The following is a 15,313-nucleotide window of genomic DNA, read 5'->3' on the forward strand; positions in this document are numbered from 1 at the left end:
CTAGTAAATTGGCATTTCTGCAAAATGACAGAGACTAGAATGATCTGTGTACCTAAGTACCATACTTGTCTATTTTATTATTTTGGGATGGTGTAATTTACAATTTGATAGTATATGACAGTTGTCAGGTAACACTAAAACCATGTTCAACACTGCAGATAAAGGTAGATGTACACATATGCTCTTGAGTTGTCTTTAGTTCACGGTATTATGCAACAGTTTGATTACATTATTGGTTTACAGATTGTGTAGAATAAAGAATCAGAACTGTTATGCATTGCCTTAGTTTTTTTTCTCCTATTGCAATTTCTCTTTAATTTTGCCACAGGTGTATTGCAGTGTTAACATTTAGATCTCTTTGGTACTTTTTATTTCCTTTAATATTTTTTTTTTGAGAGAAGAGATATGGACTTGTTGCACTTACACATTCATTGGTTGATTCTTATATGTGCCCCGACTGCAACCTTAGCGTATTGGGATGATACTCTGGCCAACTGAGCTACCAGGCTAGGGCCGCTCATTAGTACTTTAAAAAAAAAAATAGTTTTAAAGATGTACAGCCCTGGCTGCTGTGGCTCAGTGGATTGAGTGACAGCCTACAAACCGAAGGGTGGCTTGTTTGATTCCCAGTCAGGGCATATGCCTGGGTTGTGGGCCAGGTCCCCAGTAGGGGGCGCACAGGAGACAACCACACATTGATGTTTCTCTCCCTCTCTTGCTCCCTCCATTCCCCTCTGTCTAAAAATTACATAAATAAATCTTGAAAAAATGTGCAAAAATTCTGAAATATCAGTCACTCTGTTCTACTCAATTGGTCACTCAGCCACGCCAGCCAGGGCAAACCACTGCAGTTTTACTCACCTCCTCCATGTCTGTGTTTTGTCGTGGCTTGTTTTCCTCTGTTGCGTGTGTGTACCCCTAAATGTATTGTTGTAATTGCACATGATGTTTACTTTTGCCTTTTAACCTTTGTACTAGCTTTATAGTTAGTTGATCCACTCACTGCTTTTGCTAAGCATTTGCCTTTTTCCGTGACAATTTTCTTCTTTCCTCTATTTTCTTCTTCTTATTTTTGATCTTTTCCTAACAAAGTTCCTTTATCTCAATGGCCATTGTTTTCATTTTTCTCTAGGTGTTCTTAGCCAGGTTACTGAGCCAAATACCCAGTCATCCTTGGGCCTGACATTCCTTTTTTTCGGGCACTAATTTCCCACAGCAGTCACATATGCTGATGCCAAAGTAATTTGTCTTGCCTTTAATTGGCTCGCCATCACCTGCCATACTGAAATCCAGCTCTGAACTTTCTCTTGGTTGGACTTTGTTTACTACACCGTTTGCTTTTTCCTGTCCTCCTGTCCTATTGTTCTGTGTAAACTTCCTGCTTTTACCTTCCAGCTCTTTTCAAAAACATTTTATTTATTTCTTTATTTTTAGAGAGAGGGGAAGGGAGGGGGAAAGAGAGGGAGAGAAACAGTGATGTGGGAGAGAAATCTCAATCAGTCACCTCTTGCACACCCCCAGCCGGGGGGACCCGGCCCGCAGCCCCAGGCCTGTGCCCGGACCGGGAATGGAACCGGAACCGGCACCGACCCCCCTGGGCCTCACCCGTCAGGCCTCCCTTCCTGCTCTTGACTTTGCACGTGTTGTTCCTTGTACTTGCCAGGTTTCTCCACTGTATCGCCCAGATGAAATGTAGTTAGAAGTAGCTTAGATTTGGTGACAAGCCCTATTGTAGTCCATCTAAAAATAAGTATCTGCTTACAGACACATAATTTGACAGAAAAGTAGTTTACCTGGGACAGTTACTCGAGTTAATGCAGAAGCGGTGTTTTCGCACCCTACTTGACCACCTCCATTATTACTATGATGTGTACTTGTTACTGTAAGCTATATCCTGAATTCTAGTATAAAAGAACTTCATTTCAGCCCTGGCTGGCGTAGCTCAGTGGATTGAGCACGGGCTGGGAACCAAAATGTCCCAGGTTTGATTCCCAGCCAGGGTACATTCCTGGGTTGCAGGCCATAACCCCCAGCAACCGCACATTGATGTTTCTCTCTCTCTCTCTCCCTCCCTTCCTTCTCTCTCTAAAAATAAATAAATAAAATCTTAAAAAAACAAAAAATTTAAAAAAAAGAACTTCATTTCAAATATATTCTTGATTTTTCCTTAATATTTATCCCTACTCACATTGATAAAGGGCTACTTTTGAAACATTACAACTGAAAGGGATTTGGAGAATTTGAGTATTGTACCTTGGAGGGAATTATTAGGATAAGAGAAATGTAAACAATTGAAATGATCTAACTTGGAAGAAAAGCCGGCTATATTTTTTTGTCTGATGGGGGTTACCAGTGTAAAGAGATACTTAAATGAAAGAATCAGACCAAAGTTATCGGCACTTGGTTGCCGTGAGTAGTAGTTTGGATAAATTGAAAGATGTACAAAAGATACAAACGCAACTGCCCTGCAGATACTTGACTGCTGATGACGTAAAGCGGCGCTAGGGTTGTGTACTCTGGTTGCGGGCCTTGGCCGGTGCCTGGAGCCCGGCCCGCGGGACCGCTGTGTGACGGCAGTGTCTGCCTTTTTGACTTCCCACTCAGGTACTTAAACACGAGGTGATCAGGGCTGTGTACTAGTTGATCATCCCACATGATTGATTCTAGGATGTGGGAAAAATAATTGCTTTCTCTTTGTTTCTTTACGGTCAGACCAAAGGATGTTGTGAGCTACCAGTTTCATCGGCAGTGAGATTTTGGAGCATTGTTTTTAAAACCTGGGTGATGCTATTAAATTAATGTGTGTTCCTGACAAATTACTAGTTATAAGTCTTAATGGAAGTTGGAGGTTAAACTTGATGATTTCTTTTTTTTTTTTTTAAGATTTTATTTATTTTTAGGGAGGGGAGGGAGGGGGGAGAGGGGGGGAGAGAGAGGGAGAGGGAAACATCAATGTGCGGTTGCTGGGGGTTATGGCCTGCAACCCAGGAATGTACGCTGGCTGGGAACGGAACCTGGGACACTCTGGTTCCCAGCCCGCGCTCAATCCACTGAGCTACACCAGCCAGGGCTAAACTTGATGATTTCTTAATATTCTTTCAGAACTATACTTTATGCCCTGACCACTGTGGCTCAGTTGCCACAAAGCAAATTGCCCCACGAAGCAAAGTTCACCTGTTCGATTCCCAGTCAGGGCACAGGCCTGGGTTTCAGGTTCGCTGCCTGGTCAGGGCACATACAAGAGGAAACCAATCAATGTTTCTCTCACTCTCTTTCTTCCCCCTTTCTCTTTTCTCTAAAAATAAGTAAATCCTTAAAAAAAAAAGCAAAATAAAACTATACTTTCCATTCCATTTCCTGGTCGTATTATAAAATTTTCCTATCCTGATGAACAATTTATCGTTTAATAGTTGTTGCCAACTTTATCACTAGTAACAGCAGTAGATGTAATAGACATAACACCAAGATGTGCCGTGCGTGTGCAGTGTGCAGTGGGTTTGTCCACGAGCATAATGCCGAGCATGAACAGACACATTGTCGCTGTGTGGCCTGAGAGTTCTTGCAACATGAATCATCGAGTCCAGAATTCTTTGTTCAGTGAGTAGTTCTTGAGATATGAACTATTATTTACTTGTTACGGAGATTATAATGTAAGAGTGAGTTTTTTTAGGATATTCTCCTTTTGAGAATAGTAAAATCATATAAATTGTCCCAGTGAAATGGTTGAATAGCATTCTCTGTCTTCTTGTTTTCATTATTTTAAAAATGGTTCTTGCTCTGGTTGATGTGGCTCAGTTGGTTGGAACACTGTCCAGTAGACCAAAGATCGTGGGTTCGATTCCAAGTTAGGGCACATACCCATGCTGCAGGTTCAATACGAGATCGGGGCATGTACGAGAAGACAGCCAACTGATGCCTCTCTCTCTCTCCCCTCACCCCTCCCCTTTTCCTCCCTCTCTAAAAAGTAATGAAAAAATGTCCTTGGGTGAGGGTAACAAATATTTTTAATGGTTCTCTATGCAATGCAGTCTTTTTTCCTTTAATGATTATTTTTATTTAAAATTCCCATCCCTTTACCCCCTCTTCTTTGGTAACTGTCATCATCTTTATGTGAAAACAGAACCGTCTGTTTGTTTTTTTATTAATTTTTTTAGATTACACACATGAGTGAGAGCAGGTGGTAATTGTCTTCCTCTGTGTGACTAATTTCACTTTGCATAATACCCTCCAGATCCATCCGTGTTGTCGCAAGTGGCAACATTTCATTTTTAATGGCCGAGCAATATTCCCTTGTGTGTACATACCACATCTTTTTTATTCATTCATCTATTGATGGATATCTAGGTTTCATATCTCAGTTATTACTAGTAATGTTTAAATAAATACATTTGAATTAATGTTTCTGTTTTCTTCAGCTAAATACCCAGAAGTAGAATTGCTGGGTCATATGGCGGTTCTACTGTTAATTTTTTGAGGACTCTCTGTACTGTTTTCCGTGTGGCTGTTCCCTGTTCCCACGTACAGTCCCCCCACAGTGCACAGGGCCCCTTTTCTCCGCATCCCCGCCCGCACTTATTGTTTGTTGACTGACTGATGGTGGCCATGCTGACCGGTGTGAGGTGGTATCTCACCATGCTTTTTAGTTTTTATTTTTTAGCCAAACCCACCTCCCCCCCTTGCTTCCACCCTCCCCCTTGGGTTTGTCCATATGTCCTTTACAGTAGTTCCTGAAAACCCTTTCCCCCATGGTCCCCTCCCCTGTCCCCTCTGGTTATTGTTACATTGTTCTTCTTTTTAATGTCTCTGGTTATATTTTGTTTGCTTTTTTTCTTTTGTTGACTATGTTCAAGTTAAAGGTGAGATCATATGGTATTTGTCCCTCACCGCCTGGCTTGTTTCACTCAGCAGAATGCTCTCCAGCTCCATCCATGCTGTCGCAAAGGGTAGGAGCTCCTTTCTCTTGGCTGCATAGTATTCCATTGTGTCACCATGGTTTTAATTTGCATCACAGATGATTAGTGATGCTGAGCATCTCTTCCTGTCTGCTGGCCAACTGTGGATGTTCTTTGGAGAAATGTCTATTCTAGTCCTCGGCCCATTTTCCAGTCGGACTGTTATTTTGGTGTTAAGTTGTGTGAGGGTCCTTATCTTTTTGGAAATGAACCCCTTATGGGGTGTGTCATTGCCCAATATCTTCTCCCATTCAGCAGGTTGTCTTTTTGTGTGGTTGATAACTTCCTTTGCTGTGCAGAACTTTTTATTTTGATGTAGTCCCATTTATTTATTTTTGTTTCCCTTGCCCGAGGAAACATTTCCCCCAAAATATCACCAAGAGTGACATCATGGGGTTTACTGCCTGTGTTTTCTTCAAGGAGTTTTATGCTTTTGAGTCTTTTTTTTAAGATTTTATTTATTTATTTTTAGAGAGGGAAGGGAGGGAGATAGAGAAACATCAGTGTGCGGTTGCTGGGGGTCATGGCCTGCAACCCAGGCATGTGCCCTGGCTGGGATGTGCTTTTGAGTCTTAATGTTTAAGTCTGAAATCCATTTTGAGTTTATTTGCATTTGTGGCTTGAGAGAGTGACTCAGTTTTATTCCCGGGCCTCTGTGTGTCCCACTCGCCCATCACCATCCGTTGGAGAGGTTGTCTGCTCTCCACGGTGCACCCTTGCCTCCTGTGTCACGGCCGCACAGGCGGGGCTTGGTTTCCCGGCGCTGCGTTCTGCTCAGGATCTGGCGTCTGTGTCCATGGCAGCGCCACCCTCCAGGGGAAGGAAACGTGGTGGGAGGTGGGCGCGCCCAGCGGACCTCAAAGGCAGGCGTGGTGTTCTTTGTGTGAGGCTGGATGGTGTCACGGGAATGCTTGTTGAGTCCTTCGACCACACACGTGTTTCCTAAGTTTCTTTGTACCTACTCAGTATAATAAAAACACTGTCAAGGCCTTAAAGAGTCCAAACAGACTATACTTTGAGAGCAAATGAATACGAGTATAACCTAGATATCAGCACAAATATCTTCTTTGAAGAAATAATTTACAGTCTAGAATCAGCTTGTTCAAAAAATTATTGAATTTTAATTTTACTTATTAACAGCAGTTTTTTTTAAAGCTTGAAGTAACATAATTTTGTTTTTAGATGTGGTACATATTCTATATTTTTATAATAGAAAATATTGATAAAATTGTGTTTCAAACCAGTTTAAAAGTTAAACTTAGGTATCGCTCTCAAATAAATCCGGCTCCCACCCTCACCTGGAAGCGCCCGGGGACAGCCGAGCCCTTGGGTGCTGCCCTCGGCGCCCACGCGGCGGTCTGCGGGCGCGCGGTTCCGTCCGGTCCCGGGTGTCCCGGGTTCGGGCAGGTTCTGGAAACGGGACTTCGAGCGAAGCGTCTTGTATTCCTTTTGCAGAAATGCTGCTGAGGTGCCGCCGGAAGGGCCAGGAGTGCGAGGATCTGGGACGCACTTTGAACCTTTAAGCGGTCTGGCATGACCTCCTGTCACTGTTAATAAGGAAGAAGCGGGAGCTTAGACGCAGCATTAGCACCGGCTCGCGGCTGCTCCGAGCGGACGGCGCTGCTCCGCGGCGGGGCGGCCCGGCGCCGGCAGGGAGCGGCCGGGCGCCCCCGGGACAGTTTCATGTCGCGCCCGCCCGCGCCGCGCCGCGATGGACCAGGGGTTGCTGAGCGCGCGGGAGGAGCGCTCCTTCCACGTCCGCTACAGGTAAGGCCGCGCTGTGCGCGCGCTTCCCGGGCCTGCCCTGCCGCGGTGGGCCGTGCGCGCGGCCCTGCGCCCTCGCCTTTGACTCCGAAAATGCCCCGCGTCTGCCGGCCGGCCGCGGGGAGCGCCTCCTGCGAGCGGTTTGCCTTAGTCGTGGCCGCGGCTGGTGTTTCTGTCCTTCCTGTAGGAGAAGGGTAGCGGGGACCAGTTAGTTACGTGCCGTGGTGTGTCCATCGTTGTTCTGTGGAACAGGTTATGGCTACTTTATATTTTTGTAACTTCACATAATGCAGCTGTATTGTAAAGTGGAAAAATATTTCTAAATCTTTGGCAGTCAAAGATGGATTTTGTGATGTGGCCAGCTGAATGAATGACCTACTTTTTGTGTTACAGTTTTCAGATGGTGATCTTTCTAAATGAGCTTTTTAAAAAACGGGTATTACCATTGGAATGTGCGAGTACTTTTCTAAACATGATAAACTAATAGCCAGTTTAATATTTAATGGTAAAATATTAATGACATTTCTGATGCATTTGGAAACAAAGCAAGAATATCTGCTTCGTTATTATTTAACGTTTATTCTGGAAGTTCTGGTCACTGCACTACACTGTGAAATCAGCACAAACATAAATCCTAGACTGGAAGGTACAGTCCTTAGTGAGGTGATCAGAGGCTGATGAATTCTTGATCGGAACTGTCACGCGTTCACGGTCAGTAAACGTCAGGACGTGCAGCAGTGGGCACTCACAGTGTCTCCAGCGCAGGTCCTGTCCCCCTGGGTGTCGCGCACGCGTGCGGGAGGCTGCGGCCAACTGTGCTCGGAGCGGGGCTGGGGGCGGGGCGGGGCAGGCCGGGGCGTCCACATTAGGGCGAGTGCCAAGGAGGTTTCCAGGTGAGGTGGGGGCACTCTTATGAAAAACGGAGCAATTCAGGTAAAAGCGAGTGGACGACACGGACCATAATTAGAATGAGCTTTAATACCTGAATTGCCCTCAGGCACAGCTCCAGAAACCCAGGAGTTACTGGCACGGGTCCCTCGTCACTCTCTGTCCCACTGTGCAGCCACCGCTCCCTCCTCAGTGTTGCCCAGGCTCATCCCCGCACCCAAGCCCCCAGCTCTGTGGTAGCTCAGGCCCCGTGGGCGCCCCTCAGACGCTCCATCCTCACCCTCCCGGGGTCCATCGTTTTAGTCCGCCACCAGAGGACACAGAGCTGCTAACCAGACCCTGCCTCCAGGGGTCCCACCTGCGGCCACCCGCCAGCCACCCACAGCCCAGGATGTCTGAGTGCGGCCCAACACCAAATCACAAATTTACCAGAAACATTCCAAGTTTTTTTTTTTTTATTATGTGTCACAATGTATTTAGTGTGAGGCCCAAGACAACGCTTCTTTCAGAGTGGCCCAGAGACGCCCTAAGGTTGGACCCCCGGATCCCTCTAGTGGCTCCTGGGCACCTGCAGGGTGGAGCTGAGCTCACATCCAGCGCAGAGTCTTCCATCACCGGGCCTCCCCTACCCCTTCGTGCAGAGCTCCAGTCCTCAAGGCACGCTGGATCCCGAGCCCACCCTGCTGTTCTGGGTCACGGTGCCTCTGTTCTTGCCGCTGCCCCCCCCGCCCCCCCCCCCACCACCCCGTGACCTCCGCGCCCTCCCACTTCCTCTGTGTAGTTGGTTCTGCTGCTAGCCAGGAGTCCGCCCGGAGACTCTGTCCTCCCGGAAGTTTCCAACTCCGCAGCTGGTCTCTAAGCCCTCTGCTCCCGGGCCTCTCTCGGCACCAGCTCCGTCAACATTTAATCTATCCGTTCACGGAGACACACGTTTTCTCCTCCCCCGCCACCTTTCTTTGACCAGTAGCTCCCCGGGGGCAGCCATGATGCCCGGTGCGTCCTCTGGCCCAGTCCACATTCGATGGAATGTCCGCTGGCCGTCACTGGGCACAGCCATCAGAGCCACCCAGTAAGACGGTTCTCTGTCTTGCACACTTTCCAAGAGTGGTTTGCGTCTTGATTCTGCAGGAGCCGTGGGGAAGAGGGGGTGGACTCTGCCTGCCTGCCGGAAGCTGTAGATTTACCCTTTGTCCAGGACACAGCATAGGCCAGACGTGGGTATGCATTCGGACAGGACTTCCCCAGGAGAAACTTAAAACTCTGTAACTATTTTTAGGAAGAATGTACCACACAGGTCTCTGGCCTCCTCAGTGCTCCACAATCGGCAATCTCTACGTCAGTCAGATTGTTATACAATTGCAGGTGATGGTTTGTGTCCCTTATATTAGGGGCCGTGGCCTAGGGTAAGTTATTAGTAAATGCTTAGCATGGAATGTTTTGTCCATCTGGTTCTTTCATTGTGGAGGTTCTCATCCCTCCCTGGGATTTGTGACATTGAGATGGAATAATTCTTTGGGCACTAAGGAACCCCTAAGAGGTATGAGAGTGCTTTGTACCATTTTGTAGTGTAATTGTGGAGGTAGGGAGAAATGGAGAATGATAGTAAAATGGAATTTGTTTCTAAACTTTGAAGTGATTACTGTTAATCTCTTTAGGTATGATAAATAGTATTGTGGTTACATATTTTTAAAAACAACTCCTTACCCGTTAGAGATGCATACTAACGCATTTAACATACTAACGTGAAATCGTGCTTTCGGGAACGCACAACACTTGAACAGAATGTGGGACTGCAGAGCGCCGAGGGGAGCAGAAGGGAAACACACTGATGATACACACCGGTAGCTGTTGGCGTTGAGCATGGATGTATCAGGTAGTTATGCTAGTTTCTCTGGTTTTGTTTTTCTTTGAGCAATTTTATTCATAGTTGTTACTGTGAATAATAAACACTTCAGTACTTTTCAATGTTGTAAAAAATTAGACTGTTGCATAAAAGTTGGAAAGAAATACAGTTTGGTGCTGGATTCTGGTTGTTAACGACACCCTCCCGCAGCAGGGTCCGAGGTGAGGAGCGGGGCCGAGTGCCCTGGGTGTGGGCGCAGACGGCCCTTCCGTAATGACCCCCGCTGCCTCAGAGGGCTTCGTTGAGAGTCGAGTTTGGTAAAATACGTAGTAAAGTCGCTGTGAAAATGGAGTTACCGATCAGAATTGAAATCCAGAGAATGGTGCACCCCGCAAAGTAAATGAGAACGAGATCTGTGTGGCATGTGGAGCGGCTGAACCCTGGGGAGGGGTTGAGGGCGGGAGCTTGTTGGGGAGGCCCGTGCCTGGCGAGAGCTCGGGCTCGGGGAGCCGAGGCCTGCAGACTCCGCGGCCTCGGAGGACAGAGCCCGATGGAGGAGATGCGGAGCAGTCTTGTCTTGTATTGGATGTTAAGTCTTGAATCCCATCATTTCTCTCTCTCTCTTTTTTTTTATCGACTTTAGAGGGAGAGGAGGGGAGAGACAGGGGAGAGAAAGAGAGAAAGACATTGATTTGTTGGTCCACTTCCACGACAGCCTGTGAAGGGAGAGTCAGATTTGGACATAATCAGTGTTAAATCATTCAAAACGACGTAGCATCACCCTGGCCGGGGCAGCTCAGTTGGGTAGGGCGTTGTCCAGATACGCCCAGGCTGCAGGTTCAACCCCCAGCCAGGGCACGTACAAGAAGCAACCAGTGAGTGCATAAATATGTGGAAGAGCAAATCTGTGTGTGTCTCTCTCAAATGAATAAATTTTAAAAAATCAATAAAAATTTTTTAAACATGGTTAAACATCAGTGTTGAAATCTTCCTCTGTTTTCACTGCTATACATACTATGAACAGAAGAAACCAAAATTAAGGAGGTAAAAAAATCTAGTGTGGAAGGAAAGTTAAAAAATAGGAAAGTCGAAAGAAATTGAAACCACGTGAGCTCGTGCAGGAGCTGCGGACGCGCAGCCGTGTGCTCAGTTAGCGAGACAGACCCGTTTCCGCCCCGGACGGCAGCGCGGTGGTGAGGGTTTGCAGTGGTGAGACCTGGGCCTGATCTCGGACTCCACAAGGGGACCGGCCGCTAGGAGGAGGAATACAGGGGGATCCGAACGGGGGATGCGCTTTGACAGAGATGGTTAGTCCCTGTCTGCCTTCCACTCTGGGTGTGTTCTTTGTTTTCAGCCCAGCGGGCGAACAAATGGTGTAATTCTACTCGCAGGGAGACAGGGAGGATATGAAATTACTTTCTCTGTTACTATTTAATGATCTTCTAAACTATTTATAAGCCAACCTGCCTTGGCTGCTTTGCAATTCGATATGTTTGGTTGTGGAGCTGGGAGATTTTGCCAGAATGTTGACCGCTTTTTGATAAAATGTGCCAGAGCCATAACGCGTCTCCGAGTTCTCCGTGAGCCGGAGCCTCCGGGCCTTGGTTCAGGCGCTGGTCACCGAAGCCCCTTTGCTAAGGCAGCCGCTTCCGCACGGCAGCCCCACGCCCTGGGTTTCAAGGATAGCTGCAGGGCCAGCTCACTGCCACCGTTTCTGGTGGGAATTAACGTAAAATACGTCCTGAAAAACTTGTGGTTCACATGACACCGTTCAGCCGATACCCAGATTTTAACTGCTCTATTGTTTGGATGATTGGTGTCTCGGTACGATGTTTTTTAAGTTTGCTTATTTATTTACTTTAAAAATTTATTTTCAGAGAAAGGAGAGTGGAGGGAGAAAGAGAGGGAAACATCGATGTGGGAGAGAGACACCTATTGGTTGCCCCTCGTACACGCCCTGACTAGGGACCGAACCCACAACCCAGGCGTGTGCCCTGGAGTGGGAATCGAACCGGTGGCCTTTCAGTTCTCGGGACGACGCTCCAACTCACGGAGCCACACCAGTCAGGGCGGTGCTGGGTAGCTGTGTAAATCCAGGAGGCCAGATCTTTGTGGCGAAGCCGTTTATTTGAGGGGGACACTTCCGTTTCCGCGGGTGCAGCGAACATGTGCAGTCCTGCTCCTGCCTTCTCCCCGACTCCCGGTCAGCAGCCCCGTCCCGGAGCAGGTGGGGCCACTCTGTGGGGCTGCCCCCCCCCGCCCACCGGCACCGGGGCTGGCGCGGGCGGTCCGCGGACCCATGGCACGGAGTTCTGTGGAGGGACCAGTGCCCTGTGGAGGGGCATTTCGGTTGTCTGTGTTTCTGCTGCTGTGAGCATCCTTTTACATGTATCGTCTGTGTGGACGTGTGTTTATCATGTACGTACTTCCTAGCAGTGAAATCGCTGCATATGTATTTATGTAGTTGGTAGCAGGCTTAAATTTAAAAATTTTAATAGCAAAAGTAACGTATTTTGTATGTAAAAAAATCTTTTCCAGTTTTTTCCTATGATAATTCTTAGAAGTTCATTGGTTTCGGATTTTAGACAAATAGAGATTACTAGTTAAAGTACCTTGTCTAGCAAAAGAACCCTTAAATAAAACCACCTTTTCACACAGTACTGTTTTGCTGACTCATTTCTCTTCACACACAGAATACCATAAAGTCCTGAACAAAAATAGTCTAATCGTTTTCTTTTGTGAATCCTTTCATTTTCAAAAATAGAGTTCTAAAGGACAGTTTTCACTGTGAAAGACCAAAGTAGACTTTGTCATCTGAAATGACATCAATACAACATTTTAAGGTTTCTGACTTAACTGGCTTTTCGAGGCGCCTTAGACCTTCCCTCCTGAACCTGACCGGTCAGCGGGCAAGCAGAACGGCGTCCGCCAGAGGCTCCCGTGGCCGCGCTGCCCAGGGCCCTCGGTGAGGGCGGGGCCGCTGGTCCCACTGTCAACGAACGGTGGCCTTTGCCTCAGTCACTTGGAGTATTTGAAAAAACTTCTGGATGTAGAAGTTTAAAATGAGCTGCCAGAGACCACATAAAGCTGCTATTTATTGCAAACCAGAAGGCGGCCCTGAACCTTTGTGATTGGCTGTTCTTAGATTTCCCGTCCCTTCATCAGATTGATGTTCCGTTTTTATGATTCTGTTTTAATTTATGGCTCTGCGGAACCTAAGAGCCCCTGAAGAACCATGCTAATTGACCTGCTACTGGAAATACAAAAGTATAATCATATTTGAACGATTTTTGGATGAGTGGATGTTTATTTCAACATTTCTTGTTAAAGCAGCGATTCTCACCCGTGGCTTGTGTGTGGGAACTGCCTGGGGGCTTTGAAAACATAGGACAGGGAGGGGGTGGGGGGCTCAGCACCGAGGGCCTCGGCCGGCACCCAGGCGGCGGCTTGGCCAGATCCGCTCACGGCTGAGGCGGCAGGTGGTGCTGCCCCGAGTCGTCCAGGGGTGACAGGTACACTGCTGGCGGTGCGTGAGGGATTTTATGTGCTTTTCTGTCTCCGTAATTACACAGTTTTTAATGTTCATTAGAAAATGAACGTGAGCATCACATCAAACTCAGTTGCAGAGATATGAAGCCAGATTTTTTTTAAGTGCTGAATCCGGCCCTCCACCTTGCTTCTCCCCGGCGGCAGTGCCGGGCTCCTGGCCCCTGGTTAAGGAGCAGTTACATGTACACGGTCCTGAAATCACATTCGGCCCTTTGGAGGCGACTGCCAGGCTGGTGTGGCCCCGGTGAGAATGAGTTCAATGCCCCTGGACTAGGCAGTATGTGGACATGGCGGAAGCCACAAAAACGCTGAAGAAACACAGCGGCAACCTCGGCGAAGGGCGCCTGCTGGTGTTTGGGGTTAGAGCCTGAAGTGTCGGTGCTTTTCTCCCTGGATATATATATTGACAGGAACTCGGTTCTTCCGGATTGTAAAATTCTCAGTGACAGACTGAGAATTAGAATTTCTGCAAATCTGTAAGTCCTTGCTTTCTAACACACTATTTCATGACGGTTCCCTTATGGACACGTGCTTTGTAAATACATGAAGATACGTTGCCTGTCTATTAATAAGGTGCAGGCGATGGTGTGGTGGTAACGATGGGGAGAGAATGAGAGTCGTGTGTGGCCGTGTGCCAGCGAGGTGGGAGGAGGGGCTGGCGCACAAGGTGAGGGGGTGGTTACCCAGGTACCTGGGCGAGAAGAGGAGGACTGCAGGACTTCGAGTTTCTCAGGCATCCCCTTCTCCGCAAGCTCTCAGGAGGCCCATGGGTTCAGGAAACACTGTTTCAGGTTCTCTCACTGGTACAGTGGGTTGTTGGCGGGGAGGGGCCGTTAAAATGGGCTCCATACAGAGAGATCCAGCTTTCCTGTGTAAAGGCTGGGGGCCGAGAGGTGTCTGAACAGGCGGATGGACGCCTGCTGTAGATAACGGGTCACCCTTCGTCAGCCGTGTGCGCACTTCAGTCACAGAGGCCGCCGTTCGGGACGCGGTCGGCAGGACCCGTGTTCAGGTCGTGTTCCCGCAGGGGAAGGCTCTGCTGTGCAGTTACAGGGCGGCCTGTAAATGTCTGCCGTGCGTCCCTCTGCAGGATGGAAGCTTCTTGCCTGGAACTGGCCTTGGAAGGGGAGCGGCTGTGCAAGTCGGGGGACTGCCGCGCCGGCGTGTCGTTCTTCGAGGCTGCGGTCCAGGTGGGGACCGAGGACCTGAAGACGCTCAGCGCCATTTACAGCCAGCTGGGCAATGCCTACTTCCACCTGCACGACTATGCCAAAGCCCTGGAATACCACCATCACGATCTCACTCTTGCAAGGTGATTAATTTAAGCTTTTTAAAAAGATTTATTTATTTATTTTTTGAGAGGGGACGAGAGGGAGAGAAACATCTGTGTTGCCTCTCTAGCACCCCCTACTGGGGACCTGGCCTGCAACCCAGGCATGTGCCCTGACTGGGAATCAAACCGGCGACCCTTTGGTCACAGGCTGGCTCTCAATCCGCTGAGCCACACCAGTCAGGGCTAATTTGAGCTTTTTAATGTTCTTTCTCCCTGTATTGTCACTTTCAAACTACTTGTATTCAATTAAAAACAAACTAAATACATTTAGTGAGTTCTAATTAAATAGCACTGCATCTTAAAATGAGTCTTCAGGCTGAGTTTAATTAAATGAGTGAACAGTACTGAAATGACCCTAGAGGTTAATCAAATGAATGTAAATTAATTAAATTTCAATACAGAAATGTAAGTTTTAAATTTTTATTCAAAGTAGGTTTCTCAGCTAATGGGTCTTTCTTACTTTACACATGTTAACTGTCCTCTAGAGAAAACGTACTCTGACCACTTTATATTTTAATACAATACAGTTTGCTTTCTTCTTTTTTTTTTTTTCCCCCAGGACTATTGGAGACCAGTTGGGGGAAGCTAAAGCTAGTGGTAACCTGGGCAACACCTTAAAAGTTCTTGGGAATTTTGATGAAGCCGTAGTTTGTTGTCAACGACACTTAGATATTTCCAGAAAACTTAATGACAAGGTAATAAGGAAACATTTTTTTCATTGAAGTTGCTTTGTGTTTTAATTCTCTCTTTAATCATGCAGTAGTTTTTCTGAACGTTAATACTAAAAACATTCATAGAAAAGTAGAAGAAAAAGAAACATACGTTTTTTTTTAAAAGATTTTATTTATTTTGAGAGAGAGAGGGAGAGAAACATCACCCCCCACTGGGGACCTGGCCTGCAACCCAGGCGTGTGCCCTGACTGGGAATCGAAGCAGTGTGACCCTTTGGTTTGCAGGCCGGCGCTCAGTGCGGTTTGCTACACC

The 15,313-nt window shown here is 47.4% G+C and overlaps 1 protein-coding gene across 2 annotated transcripts in view; it reads left to right on the forward strand.

The window, feature by feature from the left end:
* GPSM2 (G protein signaling modulator 2) overlaps positions 1–15,313 on the forward strand; it is a 39,119-nt gene that overhangs the window by 5,946 nt on the left and 17,860 nt on the right. The window contains exons 1-3 of one of the 2 annotated variants that reach the window (XM_028502765.2): positions 6,597–6,719; positions 14,087–14,308; positions 14,889–15,024. In XM_028502765.2, the coding sequence (XP_028358566.1) occupies positions 6,664–6,719; positions 14,087–14,308; positions 14,889–15,024 (414 nt within the window). In that variant the 5' untranslated portion in view covers positions 6,597–6,663. Of the gene's footprint in view, positions 1–6,596; positions 6,720–14,086; positions 14,309–14,888; positions 15,025–15,313 lie in introns of those variants that run through there. The other variant, XM_036015529.1, reaches the window with a different exon arrangement.

The sequence above is a fragment of the Phyllostomus discolor genome, chromosome 14 (genome assembly GCF_004126475.2).
Source record: "Phyllostomus discolor isolate MPI-MPIP mPhyDis1 chromosome 14, mPhyDis1.pri.v3, whole genome shotgun sequence".
Taxonomy (NCBI): Eukaryota; Metazoa; Chordata; class Mammalia; order Chiroptera; family Phyllostomidae; genus Phyllostomus; species Phyllostomus discolor.